Below are 17,144 nucleotides of genomic sequence, written 5' to 3'. Positions count from 1 at the left end.
CTTTTAATTATTTAAAAAATACTTGGTGCTTAGAAAATATTTGGCATATTATTTTGATTTTTTGTAAATGTTTTTGAATATTCAGATATTCAAAAGCATTAAAACTCTCCAAAGGTTGATTACAAATAATTTTTCCCAATGTCTGAAAAAAGGGGGTAGAAAATCATTCCCATCTGGATAGGAGATCCCAGTCTTCTAATGTTACAGGGGCAATATTGCAAATTATTTATTTTTGTTGAAAGTCCCACTTGTAAAAGGCAGAACATTCCCAATTTAAATGGGAGAAAAATAATTTATTAAGTACGATTCCAAAGATTTTAACAAGCAATTTCAGTTTAAACTGCAATATATGAAACATACATATTTATAAAGAACCAATTCATACATATATGGTCTAATGCCTGTACTATACAGTCATCTAACATGAAACTGGAATATAAAATCTTAACCACAAATACAATCCATAATTTAGTACAAGAGCAATCTCCATGATCAACTAGGTTATTTTCTACGAGTGCAATTACATCTAAACAAATTTAATAGGACCTTCATCCACTCCAGATATTTGCACACAAAAACAATTACATTGACAAAGTGCTAAGGAAGTGCTGAAATGTTGCATGTGCTGCCTTTAGTTTGTAGATGTATCGAGGCTCCATCAACTTTCTCATATGGTTGCAAAAGATCTCATGATACTGCATTGTTCTTGGTGTTTTGGCCAACATTTATCCTTAAAACCAACATTATAACAAAACCAACGGCAGAACCTGGCGAGCCACAGCCATAACCCGACAGCAGGCCTAACATGCTGTCGCGGAACTGGGGGAGGGAAGCCACCAAGCCCGATCCCCGCTTGCCCACAAAGACTAGGAACCGGTGAGGACATGGAGTCGGTGACAGCAGAGGAAGCTGGACAAAAGGCCAGTAAGAAGAACCAGGGGTCTTTCCTTCTGTGCCCTCAAAGTCGGTGCCCCTGGGACATGAAGGTTGAAGATGGCCGGGTAAGGAGAGGGATGGCAGTTCTTGGGATGACTGGATGGAGCCTGCAGTTGGAACGTGCCTCTATGGCCAGCTGATGTTGGGACTGTGAAATGGCATCAAATCCTGGCGATTCCTGCATATACACTCAGTGGGTTGTTTCTATATATTATGTACTTATTTTACTTATGTATGGTAATAATCTTCAGATCTGTATGTAAAAAAATAATTTCACTGTACCTTGGTACAGGTGATAAATAAAGGAACTATTGAACTTTAAAAGATCAGCACATTTATCACATTATCTATTTATGGAAAATTAAACATTTTACACTAGCTTCAAAACAAACATGATTGCAAAACCTAAGCCCCAGATTTCTGGAAATTGATAGGTAAAGGGGTTGGCAAAGCTAACAAGCAGGATAATTCAAGGTAATCCTAATTACCAAATAAAACTGTCAACTTCTTAATGTCTCTTGGTAAATGACAATTTACAAAATAGCATATGATTAACATTTAACCAACAAAATGGGAATTAATAAAAGGATAAACCATGAAATTATGCATTACCCATTTGTCCCAACAGATGAATTCCAGTATTAAAGCATGAGGCTTTCGACAAAAGGAAGAGGGAGGAAAATGCAGAAGCCTGGAATAAAATTAGCAGAGCCAAACCTTAGTGATGGAGAAAATTCTACAAATACTGGTTAGGGGCAGAATTAACAGTCAGAGTCAGAATAACAGACCCTCAGCCCAACCTGTCCAGGCCAATCAAGATGCCCATCTAAGTTAGCTCCATTTGTCTACATTAGACCTGCATCCCTCCAAACTTTTCACCTTATCTACACACCTTCACAGGGTCACCCCGCAGTCTCCTACTCTCAAGGAATAAATTTCCAGCCTGCCCAACCTCTCACAATAACTCAGGACATCGAGCCCTGGAAACATTCTTGCAAATCTTCTTTTGCACTTTTTCCAACTTAATGACATCTTTTCTATAGCAGGGTAATCAAAATTGTAAAAAATATTTCAAGTGCAATCTGACCAACGTCTTTTAGTTTAGTTTAGAGACACAGCGCAGAAGCAGGCCCTTAGGCCCACCAGGTCCCCACCGACCAGCGATCCCCGCATATTACCTTAACAATGGAGGAGCCAGCGCTGCCGTCGCAGCTGCGGCTTGCCTGCAGTCCGTCTGTCTTTTGTGTTTTTTGTTGTTTTTGTATGAATTGTAGTTTTAATATGGTGTAGTGTTTGTATGTTATGTGGGGGGGAAGGGGGTGGGAGGGAACGGGAAATGTAAAAAAAAATCTCTCCCGAACGGAGACGCGACCTTTGTTTCTGTGTCGTGTCTCCGTTCCCGCTGCGGCCTACCACCGGCCATGCACCTGGGACCACCTGGGGCTCTGGTTCGCAGAGCCCACGGCCCGGACTCACCACCTGCGGCGCTGGCTGCCTGCGGATGCTGCAGGAGCGGCTGCGACTCGTCTCCGGAGGCCTGGAATAGGCCGTGGACCTTTCACCGTCCGGTGCGGCGCTCCAATGTCGGGAGCCCCGACCGCCCCGACGTGGCAAGTTCAACAGCCTGACCTCGGGAGAAGACGGCAGGGAAGAGAAAAGACATTTTGGCCTTCCATCACAGTGAGAAGGGACTGGAGGAGACTCACTGTGATGGATGTTTCTTTTTGTTTGGTGTTAGTGTATGATTGTATGTGTTGTTGCATTTTTATTGATTATTCTTATTGGTCTTAGTGTTTCAACTGCGGGTAATGTTTAATTTCACTACACATTTATGTGTATGTGACAAATAAATGACTATTGACTATTGACATATTAACACTATCCTGCAGCCCAACCCGTCCAGGTCAATCAAGATGCCCATCTAAATTAGCCCCATTTGTCTACATTAGGCCTGCATCCCTCTAAACCTGTCACCCAATCTACACACCTTTACAAGGTCACCCCGCAGTCTCCTTCTTTCAAAGAAATACATTTCCAGCCTGCCTTGGATATGTCTTGTACAACTGCAACATATCGTCTGAACTCCTGTACTCAATGCCCCGACTGAAGGCCAGCATGCCAAATGCCTTCTTCACCACTGTCTACTGTGATGCCAACAAATTGAATTGAGGAAAGTAAGCAAGTATGGATCCGTAAACAACAGCCAGCATCTAATTAACTTAACAATTCTTTGATGAGACTGCAGAGAAAGATTTGCAGTTCACTTTATGCATGGTTTTCCAAAAGACATTTGATAATGTGTCACATTACAGTCTTAGTTTAGTTTATAGTTTAGTTGGAGATACAGCTTGGAAACAGGCCCTTCAGCCCACCAGGTCAGCGCCGACCATGATCACCTATACACTGGTTCTATCCTCACACTGGGCATAATTTTACAGAAGCCAATAATCCTACAAACTTGCACGTCACGTCTTTGGAACGTGGGAGGAAATTGGAGCACCAGGATAATATCCACACGATCACAGGGAGAGCATACAAACTCCGTACAGACAGCACTCATAGTCAGGATTGAACCCGGGTCTCTGGCGCTGTAAGGAAACAACTGTGCCACCCTGTCACAGCGACTAATAAAACAGACCTGTAGCAGTGTGGAGAGTAAATTTGCCAAATGATGGAAGAAATCTTGTGAAAAGCTGTTTCTTTGCAGGGAAGTATATGTTGGAATTTCCCCGAAGTCAGTACTGGGACTACTGCTAGTATTAATGATTTGGTTACAAGGCATGTTTCCCAAATTTGCAGATGGCAAAACTTGGGAGACATTAGGAACTGCAAGGAAGATACACTTCAAGAGAGATAAAGCAGATGTTGTAATTAGCAGATATGGGCAAATGAAAGCCGAGAGATCCAAAAGAGTTAGATTTTGGAAGAGGCAAGATACATACACAATGAACTGAAGCCTGCAAGACTGGCTGTGAAAGTTGTTAAAGCAGCATTGCAGAATCCCTTGTTCAGACTTTGCTGACTTTATCTTGTACTAAACGTTATTCGCTTATCATGTATCTATACAATGTAAATGGCTCGAATGTAATCATGTATTGTCTTTCCAGGCTGAATATATAGCATGCAACAAAAGCTTTTCACTGTACCTCGGTACATGTGACAAAAAACTAAGCTGGACTAAAAAAAAACATATAGAATACCATGAAAGTCGTGCCAAACCTTTCTAAGACATGGGTTTGGTTATAAATGGAGTATGGTGTCAATTAATGTCACTGTGCTACAGCAAAGATGTGAGCCCAAAGGAGGGTGCAAAGCATTTACTGAAATGATAGGAGAAACAACTCTGGTGGATACACTGCATAAGCTGGGGATGCTCTTTGTGTAACAGATGATTTATTTAGGAAATCTGATAGAGGTATTTAAATCACAAACCATAAAGGCTTTAGATAGAGAGCAACTATTCCTATTGGAAGGATCACAAACTAGGGGAAACAGAATGACAATAATATGCAAAGGAACCAAAAATGATGAGGGAAAACCTATCATCTGGAGAGTAGCTAAGGTCTGGAAATGCACTGTGATGAGCTAGCTGTAGGGCAGATTTGATTAAAGTATTTGAAAGGAAAGAACATGGAAGATTAGGGGGTGAGCATATGCCCTACTTCTGTGCTGTAACCAATCTGTGATTTTGCAATAATCTCCATCAGAAGAAGTGCTAACACATATTTTCACACTGGTTCCTATCACACTACTAGTTCACATTTCTCTCAGCCAGTGCTTTATTTAACCATATTGACCTGAACTCTCAACCACCAGCTCCAAGTCAACAGACACCCAAGAACGCATTGGATAAAAATCTTCTCTCACACTCACTTCTTACATTTAAACTTTTATTTTTGACATTTATCCCATGCCAATCATTGGAAACAGCACAGCCCCTGTTTTAAATGAGCCATGGCCTAGGGTTTGCAGCAACTGTTGACTTCATAACTTCTGCAGATCCTCAGCGTTGGTTGCGGCATTTTCCTCTATTCCAATACTAACACTTCAAAATGGCTTTCTGCGTGCTTCCCATGCCTGCAAAAAGGGTGCAATAAATCAACTTTAAATTGAACACAAAGGTTCATAATTTCAACATATTTTGTTTAAATAAAGAGCAGATTTCTCCAAAGGATTTTATATTTGCATTCATTAGGATGTTGCTTGTAAAAGAGACTATTTAAACGTCCACTCAGGGGGTTTAACCTTACTCTCACTAAATGTTCTGTACTCAACCTTGCATTTCGTTTTTTTTAAAGTGTCACAAGAAGAAACTCAGTAACACAAATTTATTCCTAAGTGTTGACACATCCCCCTCCAATTTCATAGAGCTCTATGAAAACACATCTGAAATATAACAAATAATTCTTGTTCCCTGTACCTAACAAAGAGAAAATGCAACAAAACTTTGCTAGATTGGTTCCTGGAATATTGAGTTTGTCATGTGGATTAATTAAGCAGAAAAAGCCTATACTATTCATAATTTAGAATGCGAGGCGATCTCATGGAATTAAAGTCTTGTGGGATTTGACAGATTAGATGTTTTGCCTGGTAGACACAAAATGCAGGAGTAACTCAGCGGGATAGGCAGGATCTCTGGAGAGAAGGAATGGGTGACATTTTGGGTCGAGACCCTTCTTCAGACTGAACTGTTTTGCCTGGTTGGAGTATCTCAACGCAAGAGTTAAAAGGGGAGATGACAGTAGCCAATCGGGACAGAAGAGGTAGAATCTCTATCTGGATGAGAGAAAATATTTGGAAATCTTAAGAGGATGTTCAGGCATTGAGTAGATTTAAAACATATCCAAACATTCTAGGATGTTATCAAAATTATGAGATATGGGATTAGTGCTGAAAAGTGGTGCATGAAATAAAATGCCTCAACGATGGCATTCTGTGTTGACGTTCTCCTCAGATTCACACATAATGGCATTGCCCAGAGCAGAGGGACAGGAGTTTAAACTTGGAACTGTGTCCAGTTAATAACTTCAAGAAAAGTGAAAAAAAACTAATACAAGAAAACCTTCACTAAATTAAGTACTAAGCACTGCAAAACAGATTGTTGCATGACTCTGATACCAAGAATAGACAAAAATGGAACTTAAAACCTCACTGAACATTGGTAACTAAACAAACAGATCTCCCAGTCCTTCAGACAGCTTGCCACTCACTCCATTTGTGAGCAAAATAGAATGGGTGAGATGAAGCTGGAGTGGTCAGAGGGAGAAGTAACTCCAATATTATGCTGCCGAAATTCCACTCTGAACAAAATGAATAAAATACAAAGAACCAATAAAATGGGCAAATGAGACTGTCAGTAAATTCATTCTTCTACAGATAACATCAGGTGCCAGCACCAGACAGCTCAGGTGGCAGCAAAGTCTAGAGGGGCAGGCTCAGTCATTTACTCACTACTTAAAAAAATTATGATGTTTTATCAGACAGCCTCAATTCATTCCACGTGAAAAGGTTACTGTTTCCAAAAGAAATGGCACAGAACACCTGTAGAGGTGAACAATATATTCAGTCAGAAACAAGCAGGTAAAGAAAGTGAAAAACTAAGACAATAACTTTGCATTTTGTGATGCAACGACTTGAGCCACATTTTCGTTAAAAATATTTATTTTAAGGCGGAAAGATGGAAAGCAGTAACTTAGGTCAGAGTTGGAAAGATGTTTCTGCCAACATGAATGTATCGTACTGCAAAGCAAGTAAGCAGCTGGCAGTTTACATTTAAATAATCAAGATCCACAGCCATATTAAACGGTCAATTAGTGCAAGAACAAGATAGTCACAATGTGCTTATGTAAAACACTGCTTCAGACATAAATAGAAAGATGTGAAGGCCTTAAAATGGTACATAAAAGATTTACTGGAATGATTCAAGGAATAAAGAATTTTAGCTATTCTGTAATTTAAAAGCTGATATTGTCCTGCGAACACCGAAGATTGAACGTGAACCGATAAAGGTATTTAGCACATTTTAAAGAACTAGGCTGAGACAAACTGTTCCCACCATTGATGGAATGGGCAAAGGACCAGAATGAAGTTGATTGCTTTTCCTACTTCAGCTTCCATTAGTGTTCTACCCAGAGATACAGTGCCCTCCATTATGTTTGGGACAAAGACCCATCATTTACTTATTTCCCTCTGTACTCCACAATTTGAGATTTGTAATAGATTTTTTTTTACATGTGGTTAAAGTGCACATTGTCAGATTTTAATAAAGGCCATTTTTATACATTTTGGTTTCACCATGTAGAAATTACAGCAGTGTTTATACATAGTTCCCCATTTCAGGGCACCATAATGTTCGGGACACAACAATGTCATGTAAATGAAAGTAGTCATGTTTAGTATTTTGCTGCATATCCTTTGCATGCAATGACTGCTTGAAGTCTGCGATTCATAGGCATCACCAGTTGCTGGGTGTCTTCTCTGGTGATGCCCTGCCAGGCCTGTATTGCAACCATCATTAGCTTACGCTTGTTTGGGGGGCTAGTCCCCTTCAGTTTTCGCTTCAGCGTATAAAAGGCATGGTTAATTGGGTTCAGATCAGGTGATTGACTTGGCCACTCAAGAATTTACCTTTTTTACCTTTGAAAACTCCTTTGTTGCTTTAGCAGTATGTTTGGGATCATTATCTTGCTGTAGAATGAACCGCCAGCCAATGAATTTTGAGGCATTTGTTTGAACTTGAGCAGACAGGATGTATCTATACACTTCAAAATTCATTATGCAACTACCATCAGCAGTTGTATCATCAATGACGATAAGTGAGCCAGTACCTTCAGCAGCCATACATGCCCAGGCCATAACACCCCCACCACCGTGTTTCACAGATGAGGTGGTATGCTTTGGATCTTGGGCAGTTCCTTCTCTTCTCCACACTTTGCTCTTGCCATCACTCTGATACAAGTTAATATTCATCTCATCTGTCCACAAGACCTTTTTCCAGAACTGTGGTTGCTCTTTTAAGTATTTCTTGGCAAACTGTAACCGGGCCATCCTATTTTTGCGGCTAACCACTGGTTTGCATCTTGCAGAGTAGCCTCTGTATTTCTGTTCATGAAGTCTTTTGCGGACATTGGTCACACTGACTCCTGACAAGTGTTTGTGATCTGTCGGATAGGTGTTTGAGGATTTCCCTTTATTGTAGAGAATTCTTCTGTCATCAACTGTAGTGGTCTTCTTTGGCCTGCCAGTCACTTTGCGATTAGTAAGCTCACCAGTGCTCTCTTTCTTCTTAATGTTGTTCCAAACAGTTGATTTTGGTAAGCCTAAGGTTTGGCTGATGGCTCTAACAGTTTTATTCTTGTTTCTCAGTCTCATAAAGGCTGCTTTGACTTTCATTGGCACAACTTTGGTCCTCATATTGATAAACAGCAATAAAAGTTTCCAAATGTGATGGAAAGACTGGAGGAAAGACTAGGTGCTGAGAGCTATCTTTTACCTGCATTAAGGAGGCATTTAAACATACCCGAGCAATTACAAACACCTGTGAACCCATGTGTCCCAAACATTATTGTGCCCTAAAATGGGGAGGGGGGACTATGTATAAACATAGCTGCAATTTCTAAATGCTGAAACCAAAGTGTATAAAAGTGGCCTTTAATAAAATCAGACAATCTGCACTTTAACCACATGTTATTTTTTTCTATTACAAATCTTAAATTGTGGAGTACAGAGGCAAATAAATAAGTGATGGGTCTTTGCCCCAAACATTATGGAGAGCACTGTAAACTGTAATGTGTAGCAGAATTTCCTGTTCAGCAACAAAAATAGGCCTCTCCCCCCCTCTCCATACCAGCTCCTTCTCCTCTACTCTTTCAATGTTGATGGTGTTGATCATAAACTTTGAATGTCCATTTCCTTTCACAGACGCTGCCTGACCTGCTCTCATTTTCTTTTGCAGGGAGAATAAGTTTTAAGTTGTAGATAAGGGGTAGATAGAGAGAACAAGAGAATGTCTGTGATAGGATCCAGAACAAAGTTGATAAGAAAGAGGTAAAAGAGGGCAGGTAGTGCATCTATCACTTCTACACAGGGAAGTACTATGAGGATGAGAGTTGTTAAGAGAATTTTACTTCCTCCCTTCTCACCATCCTGGAACACAGATTGTAATGCATCTCCATTACTTTACCCAGATTGAAATGTCACCTGTAATTTTAAATTTCCCTCCCATCCCACTCTGACCGTAGATATTCACAAAATGCTGGAGTAGCCCAGCTACTCGCCATCTATATCAACAATTTGTCAGGAGGGGACCAAGTGACATACCCAAGTTTTGTTGGCGATATAAACTAGATGAGATTGTACAGAATACAATGTAGAAAAAATGTGAGCTAAAGCACTTTTGTGCACCCCAACAGATCAACAGCCTGTGAGAATAAGGAACTGAAGGAAATTAGTCAAATAGAACAAAAGGTGGCGAGGTGAAAATCCAAAAACGTGATCTATTTCCCAGAAACTTGAAAGAGATGATGACAGAAGCAATGATTAATTCTTCCAGATTATAGATGTTTGAAGGTTTTTGCGGATTAGAGGATAGCAAATATGACTCAACTATTTAATAAGGATTTTTTTAAAACAACGACCTGTCAGCCTAACAGTAGCGGGCTGGAAAAATGTTGGAATCCTGAAGATATAACGGTAGAATACCTCAAAGTATTTGAGAAAGCTAACATGGATTTATGAAAAGAAAATCGGATTTGAGTGCTCTGCTGATGTTTTTTTAATGGGTGTTGATAAAAGGTTTGTACTATAATTTAATTTTCAGAAGACTTTAAACAAGGACATACAAAGAAGGTTAATCAATAGTTTAAAGCACATGGAATTGTAGGTAATAGGCTGATAGGCATTGAAAATTGGTTGCAGTTTGTTTCAAAGAGTGGGAATGAACAGATCCTGTTCAGGCTGTGATTAGCAGGGTATGAAAGGGATTGTTGCTTTAGCCCGACTATTCACCATCTGCATCAAGTTTGTCAGGAGACCAAATGACATATATTCAAGCTTGCTGGAGATGTAATCTAGATGGGATTGTGAGAATGGAATGCAACGTTGAAAAACGCATGGTCAACCATTTTAGTGCACCCAAATCGAGTAGGGCCTTGAGACCACACCTGGAATTGTCTGCAATAAGCTTCCCCTTATCAAAGGAGGGATAAAATTGCCAGAGGACTTGTTCAGCAAAATTTCATTACATGGTTTCATTAATGCAATTTTTCATATCAAGCACACCAGATCTGTGTTCTTCTAAACTCCAGAGAATAAAAGATTTAAAAACCATACAATATCCACAGGACTTGGAACGGAATGCTTTGTCACATGTGACAAGGCACAGTGAAATTATTTGCTTGCATACCCAATGTATACAAATGATAAGTCTCTATGTAGTATAAGAAAATAACTGCAGATGCTGGTACAAATCGAAGGTATTTATTCACAAAATGCTGGAGTAACTCAGCAGGTCAGGCAGCATCTCAGGAGAGAAGGAATGGGTGACGTTTCGGGTCGAGACCCTTCTTCAGACTGATGTCAGGGGGTGGGACAAAGGAAGGATATAGGTGGAGACATGAAGATAGAGGGAGATCTGGGAAGGGCGAGGGGAAGAGAGGGTCAGAGGAACTATCTAAAGTTGGAGAAGTCGATGTTCATACCACTGGGCTGCAAGCTGCCCAGGCGAAATATGAGGTGCTGTTCCTCCAATTTCCGGTGGGCCTCACTATGGCACTGGAGGAGGCCCATGACAGAAAGGTCAGACTGGGAATGGGAGGGGGAGTTGAAGTGCTCGGCCACCGGGAGATCAATTTGGCCAACGCGAACCGAGCGCAGGTGTTGAGGAAAGCGATCGCCGAACCTGCGTTTGGTTTCGCCGATGTAAATAAGTTGACATCTGGAGCAGCGGATGCAATAGATGAGGTTGGAGGAGGTGCAGGTGAACCTCTGTCTCACCTGGAAAGACTGTTTGGGTCCTTAGATGGAGTTGAGGGGGGAAGTAAAGGGACAGGTGTTGCATTTCGTGCGGTTGCAGGGGAAAGTGCCCGGGGATGGGGTGGTTTGGGTAGGAAGGGCCGAGTGGACCAGGGAGTTACGGAGCGAACAGTCTCTGCGGAACGCAGAAAGGGGAGGGGATGAGAAGATATGGCCAGTGGTGGGGTCCCGTTGTAGGTGATGGAAATGTTGGCGGATGATTTGTTGGATCCGCTGGCTGGTGGGGTGGAAGGTGAGAACGGGAGGATTCTGTCCTTGTTACGAGTGGGGGGAGGGGGAGCAAGAGCGGAGCTGGGAGAGTTTCCCCCCAGCCAAGGAGTTTAAAATAGAAGGCATTGGTATTGAAGGTATTGAGTCACTTTTGGTCTGAAATGAGGCAAAATCTCTCCAGTGGGTGAATTTATTTCACTGGGGCACTGTGGAGGCTTAGTTGTTGGGTTCATTCAATAAATGTCAATATATTTCTGAAGGAGTGTAGAAAAATAACTGCAGATGCGGGTACAAATCGAAGGTATCACAAAATGCTGGAGTAACTCAGCAGGTCAGGCAGCATCTAGAAGAGAGGGAATGGGTGACTTTTCGGGTCGAGACCTTTCTTCAGACTGAAGAAGGGTCTCGACCCGAAACCTCACCCATTCCCTCTCTCCTAGATGCTGCCTGACCTGCTGAGTTACTCCAGCATTTTGTGATACGTTCAATTTCTGAATGTTTAGGGAATCAAGCTTCTGGGGATAATGCAGGCAATTGTCATTAGTGCCATTTTTTGTTTTATTAATATCAGTTGACAAAATGAGACAAATCTTCTTTCATTTATTTCAGAAAGTAAAACAGATTTTGAGTTACTATTTAAAAAAAACATGCATTTTATTTAAAGGAGTCTCAACCAACGCCTTTGTCACAAGCAGAAGCATTCCAGCACAAAATTATCCAGACTAAATAAATGCAGCAGCTCAAGTGAAAATCAATAACACTCATAAGAATTTAAAATGTTCACCTTGATTCAGAGTGAGGAACATCAATTTATTAAACTTTCAAAAGGAATGCATTATAAAACAATCAATGACACATAAATCGTGAAATTACTTGTCCATACGGAATTGGTGCAATCTTAGAACTATTTAAAAGTAAATGCAGGCACATTTAAATCATTTTCCAGAGCACAGTAATCAATACACATTTGCAGAGGGAAGAATGAAATAAAATCACAAACAGTATGAAAGGCAACCTTCCAACTCCCTCCCCCACAGCATAACCATATTTTTTACTGTAGAAATAAATCAAAATAAGATAAAAGAGCACAGTATAACCTGAAAATAAATTAAAGATTACGAGATAACCATGACTATAGCAAGCAAATTAGGGGGGGGGGGGAGGGGGAGGAGAGGGTGCTGCACCAATGCAAGAGAGGTTTGGGCCCAACGGGTCCACTTGGTCTAGTACTTTACTAAAACATGGAAGCACCATCTTATTCTAACTGCACAGATGCTCCTCTCACCACTGGTTCAAAATACTGAAAATCCCCAAGAGATGAGTCACCATCATCAGGGCAACTGGGAAGGATATCACATGCTCTTTTCCACATGTATTATCTATGTTCCTCTGACTAAGATGTCTCTCATCTGTAGGATCTTAAATGAGATACTTGGAACATAATGTCTTTGAATACAAGCTCTCTTTACAGGCCAAAAGAAATTAAGTAGTGCTCTGCAAGGAGTAACAATTATTTTATCTTATTCAGATACAGAATATTGTTTTCAGAATTGATAGCTCATCATAAACTGCTGAACCAACAAACAAGTAACAGCAGAAGTGAAGAACGCTGACATAAATAACAGCAAATATTCTCTCATGACACTATACAATAATCACAACCAATACAGTAACAATTTGATAATCTGGAACCTGTGGGACTTTTGTGTTGCTGTAATAGCAAACTTGGATGTGACTCTTAATCATGCCAAACTACACATTGTTTTTAACCTTTTAACCAATACATTTTCCAGTGAACCCAGTGAGCTTAAAGAATGTAGAAAACACAAAAGCACTCCAGATCCTCTTTTCAGCTGCAAACCAACCCACATTCTGCCAGATGTTTTGGATCCCAATGTTGGTTCCAGCCATACCAGGCCACTGTCAAGATCTTGGCCCAGTCTGCACTCCAGATCCCAACCATGGATCTGGCTGCACAAACTGACTGCACTCTGGCCACCCAGGTCTTGTTCTAGTCAGTAAATTGGATGTTCAGAAATCCTGGTGGCCTGGCAAACAGCGGCCAGGTTAACAAAATACATTTGATGGCCTCTTCTCCAAGTGAAAAGCTTAGTAAAAAAATATCAAATTTTATACAATCATTTTCAACTGCAGGGTTAGCAATCTGACTTCTAACATTTGGACTAGGAATCATTTAGTAAAATTCAATCTGACATTGAATTTGTTTGCAGTAATCAAGTGAAGGAAGCAGAAGTAAAATTAATCCAAACAGGTGAATCTATTTGACTTATGTAATCAGAGCATTTTTTGGACACCCTTATCCACATTAAGGCTGCAAATCATGTTTGGGTACTGGGTCACATAGAAACAAATCTTCATAAGTCTAGACAGCAAGTTATTCATAGTGGGCCACCACTGATAATCCAACGCTACACTTGGTTTCACCCTGCAAGTAAATGTTTGCTTATTGTCCTCGGACAGATCAATTAGTTGTTATCCAGTCAACAATCCCAAATCAAGAAACAAATAAACCCCAGAAATCCAAAATTTAAAAAATGAAGGAAATACACAGCAAGTCGGGCAACATCCGTGGAGGAAAAAAAGCTCCAGATTCACAACCTTTCATGTACTCTAATGTAAAGATAGTGAGCTAAAATATTAACGTTCATTTTCTATGTATTTCCAGCGTTTTCTTTTTATTTTATTAGAAATCGTTAAGGTCCAAGTTAAATACAAAACTGCAATCACAATCAAAGAATGTTTCAACCAATATAATTGACGATCATTCTCACTGGGGCAAAGCTTCAAATTGATTTTTTGAACTACAATTAAATACATTTACTTGTAAGCATGACTGAGAATTACAGTTGCTAGTTTGCAAAGCGAATTGAAACAGAATAGTGATAAAAAGTTTTAAAACCACAGATGCTGGAATTCAAAAATAAAGACAATGTGTTTTATGCTCCTGTCTTGTCTACATTCTTTTGTCCATGTTCTCACTCTCTAACTGCTTGCCTTTACCCACTGACCAACTGTAACTTTGTTTACAGCTTAGTCAACATGGTCACCCGTTTTACCCTATCAAAGGCATCTCCCCCTCCACCACCATCTGTGCAGTTTAGCAAACATGCTTTGTCTCGTTCCTAGTTCTGACGAAGGGTCTTCGACCTGACTCTTTTTCTCTTTTCAGTCAGTAGGCAGTTGTCTTTCTACTGACCGGATAACACGCAAAAGCTTTTCACTGTATCTCATTAAACTAAACTAAACTTTCCACAGATGTGACCTGACCTGCTGGGTATTTCCAGCATTTAGTACTTTTATTTTGCAATTAACTGAACTATACATCTGCTTTAATTTCTCCAACTGCTAATGATAAAGATAACACCATATCAATATGGGCAAATTTAGCTATATTGTGGCCAGTTTATGTCGGGGTGATAAAAATGAAAGATCAGAATGTAGATTGTCTCCCTTGAGCCACAGCACACAATCATGTACATCTATATTTCGCAAGATAACATCCAACACTCAACATTCCTCATACATTTCATTAGTCCTGATTGAGTGACTTATTGTCACATACATGTCATCAATGAACAATAAATTATCTAAAACAGCTCACGATGTTCGGATCACGAGACAATAATGGGTACAAGTGCTCTACGGAAGCAAATACGCATTTTAAAATCCACCCTATTAAAAATAAGCACAAAAACACAAATGAGACCCAAGAACTTTAACCTTCGAAGTAAACGTGCCTTAGAAATGCCAAAAACCCAAGTAAACATACCTTAGAAAAACAAACCAGTTAGATCATGACAAATCTAATCCATCATTGCTCCACAAATGGCATAATTGACAATACAGCTTTTCTACAAACTATGTTATTGGCAATAATACAAATGGTTTCACAGAAAATGCTCAGTGACGTATTAATGTACAATATTTCCGACTACAAATAACTAAAACCAATTGGAAAGCGATGTGCACGACCGCCACTCTGATAAAACACCATCAGCATCACATCCAATTAATAAAAATGACTGATAAAACCTACATCAAATGCAAAAATGGAAACTGGTATTAAAAACTGACATCCAGTAAAGATCAAATTCAAGCCAGATTCATGACTGTATTGGATTCGTGAAGCCTCTTTCCATCAACGCATCGATCAAATCAAAGACCAGCTCTCCAAAGAGAACAAAGCCAAGGACAGAATTGACCAGGAACCAAGGCAACAAAAAGTTCAGCAACCACTGATTTTCCATTCTTTTCCCACCCACACAAACACACATGCATATCAGATTTGGACAAGTATGTGCAAGTGTTCAGTAACAAATGATGGTTTGCACAAGTATAAAGTTAATTCAATTACGAAATAATAAACATGGGACATGTTTCATTCAAACAAATGCTAAAAACTATCCTGAGATGTTCAATATTAAAAAATTGGAAGTATTGAGGAAACTGACATAAATCACTTGCTCAAACTTCAAACTCGTAATCAATTCAAGTTTCAGGGAAGGGGAATGAGATGTGGATAGGGAAGAGGTCCGGGGTGGAAAAGGGTAGCCAGCAGGGTCGATAATGGGGGCTGCGAGGTTGTGTGTAAAGGGGGCATGGAGAAAGTGGGACATGTGGAGGGGGTGACAGATGGAGGGGAGAACCAGGGGGGGGGGGGGGGAGAACCAGGGGGGGGGAGAACCGGGGGGGGGGGGGGGGGAGAACCGGGGGGGGGGGGGGAGAACCGGGGGGGGGGGGGGGAGAACCAGGGGGGGGGAGAACCAGAGAGGGGGGGGAGAACCAGAGGGGGGGGGGGAGAACCAGAGGGGGGGGGGGAGAACCAGAGAGGGGGGGGGGAGAGAACCAGAGAGGGGGGGGGGAGAACCAGAGAGGGGGGGGAGAACCAGGGGGGGGGGGGGGAGAACCAGGGGGGGGGGGGGAGAACCAGGGGGGGGGGGGGAGAACCAGGGGGGGGGGAGAATCAGGGAGGGGGGAGAATCAGGGAGGGGGGGGTGGGAGAATCAGGGAGGGGGGGTGGGAGAATCAGGGAGGGGGGGGTGGGAGAATCAGGGAGGGAGGGGGTGGGAGAATCAGGGAGGGAGGGTGGGGGTGGGAGAACCAGGGAGGGGGAGGACCAGGGAGGATGGGGAGGGGAGGGGGACCAGGGAGGACTGGGGGTGGGACCGTGATGGCGACCGCCAGACTCACCCACGGTGGCCACCGTCTCCAGGTCGTCCAGCTGGTAGTCCCGGGGCTCGTCGGGCGCCGTCTTGTCGCCGTTGACGAGGGGCAGACGCAGAGCGGGCTCGGCATCCGAGGAGCCGGAGCCGGAGCCGCAGGTTAGCGGCTTCACCCTCAGCGCCGCCATTTTAGCGACCCTCCCCCCTCCGTCCCCTCCCCTCAGGGGCAGCCGCTCATCCCTCTCTCACTCTTTCTCTCTCTCCTCCCACAGCTGCTGTAAACCAGTGTGCACGGCTGAAGTGATGGAAGCCGATCAGACAGACGACGACGGTGGTGGTGGCTGAGGGGCGCCGGCGAGAGGTTTCACACACGGCAGGCGGGCGGGCGGCCGCTCACTGACGGTTGGCGCCTCCCCCGCACCCTCCCACTCCCCGCCCCCAGCGGATGATTGACTGCTGCCCGGCCCCACCTCCGCCCCTCCCACTCCCCGCCCTCCCTCCACTAGACCCCGCCCCCTCTGCTCCACCCAGCCCCCTCCACTCGACCCACCCCCCCTTCACTAGACCCCGCCTCCTCTACTAAACCCCACCCTCCCAACACTAGACCCCGCCCCCTCTGCTCCACCCAGCCCCCTTCACTCGACCCACCCCCCCTCCACTAGCTCCGGTCTCCTCTACTAGATCCCGCCCCCTCCACTCTACTAGACCCCGCCCCCCTCCACTAGACCCCACCCCCCCCCTCCACAAGATCCCGCCCTCCCACCACTAGACCCCGCCCCCTCT

General features: G+C 42.5%; 1 protein-coding gene across 1 annotated transcript in view; it reads right to left on the bottom strand.

The window, feature by feature from the left end:
* prkx (protein kinase X-linked) overlaps positions 1–16,745 on the bottom strand; it is a 71,779-nt gene extending 55,034 nt beyond the window's left edge. The window contains exon 1 of the mRNA XM_078402042.1: positions 16,390–16,745. Coding sequence (XP_078258168.1) covers positions 16,390–16,549 — 160 coding nt within the window. The 5' untranslated portion in view covers positions 16,550–16,745. The remainder of the gene's footprint in view (positions 1–16,389) is intronic.
* Positions 16,746–17,144: the final 399 nt, after the last annotated feature.

The sequence above is a fragment of the Rhinoraja longicauda genome, chromosome 7, assembly GCF_053455715.1.
Source record: "Rhinoraja longicauda isolate Sanriku21f chromosome 7, sRhiLon1.1, whole genome shotgun sequence".
Classification (NCBI taxonomy): Eukaryota; Metazoa; Chordata; class Chondrichthyes; order Rajiformes; family Arhynchobatidae; genus Rhinoraja; species Rhinoraja longicauda.
This window is presented reverse-complemented; position numbering and strand designations above follow the sequence as displayed.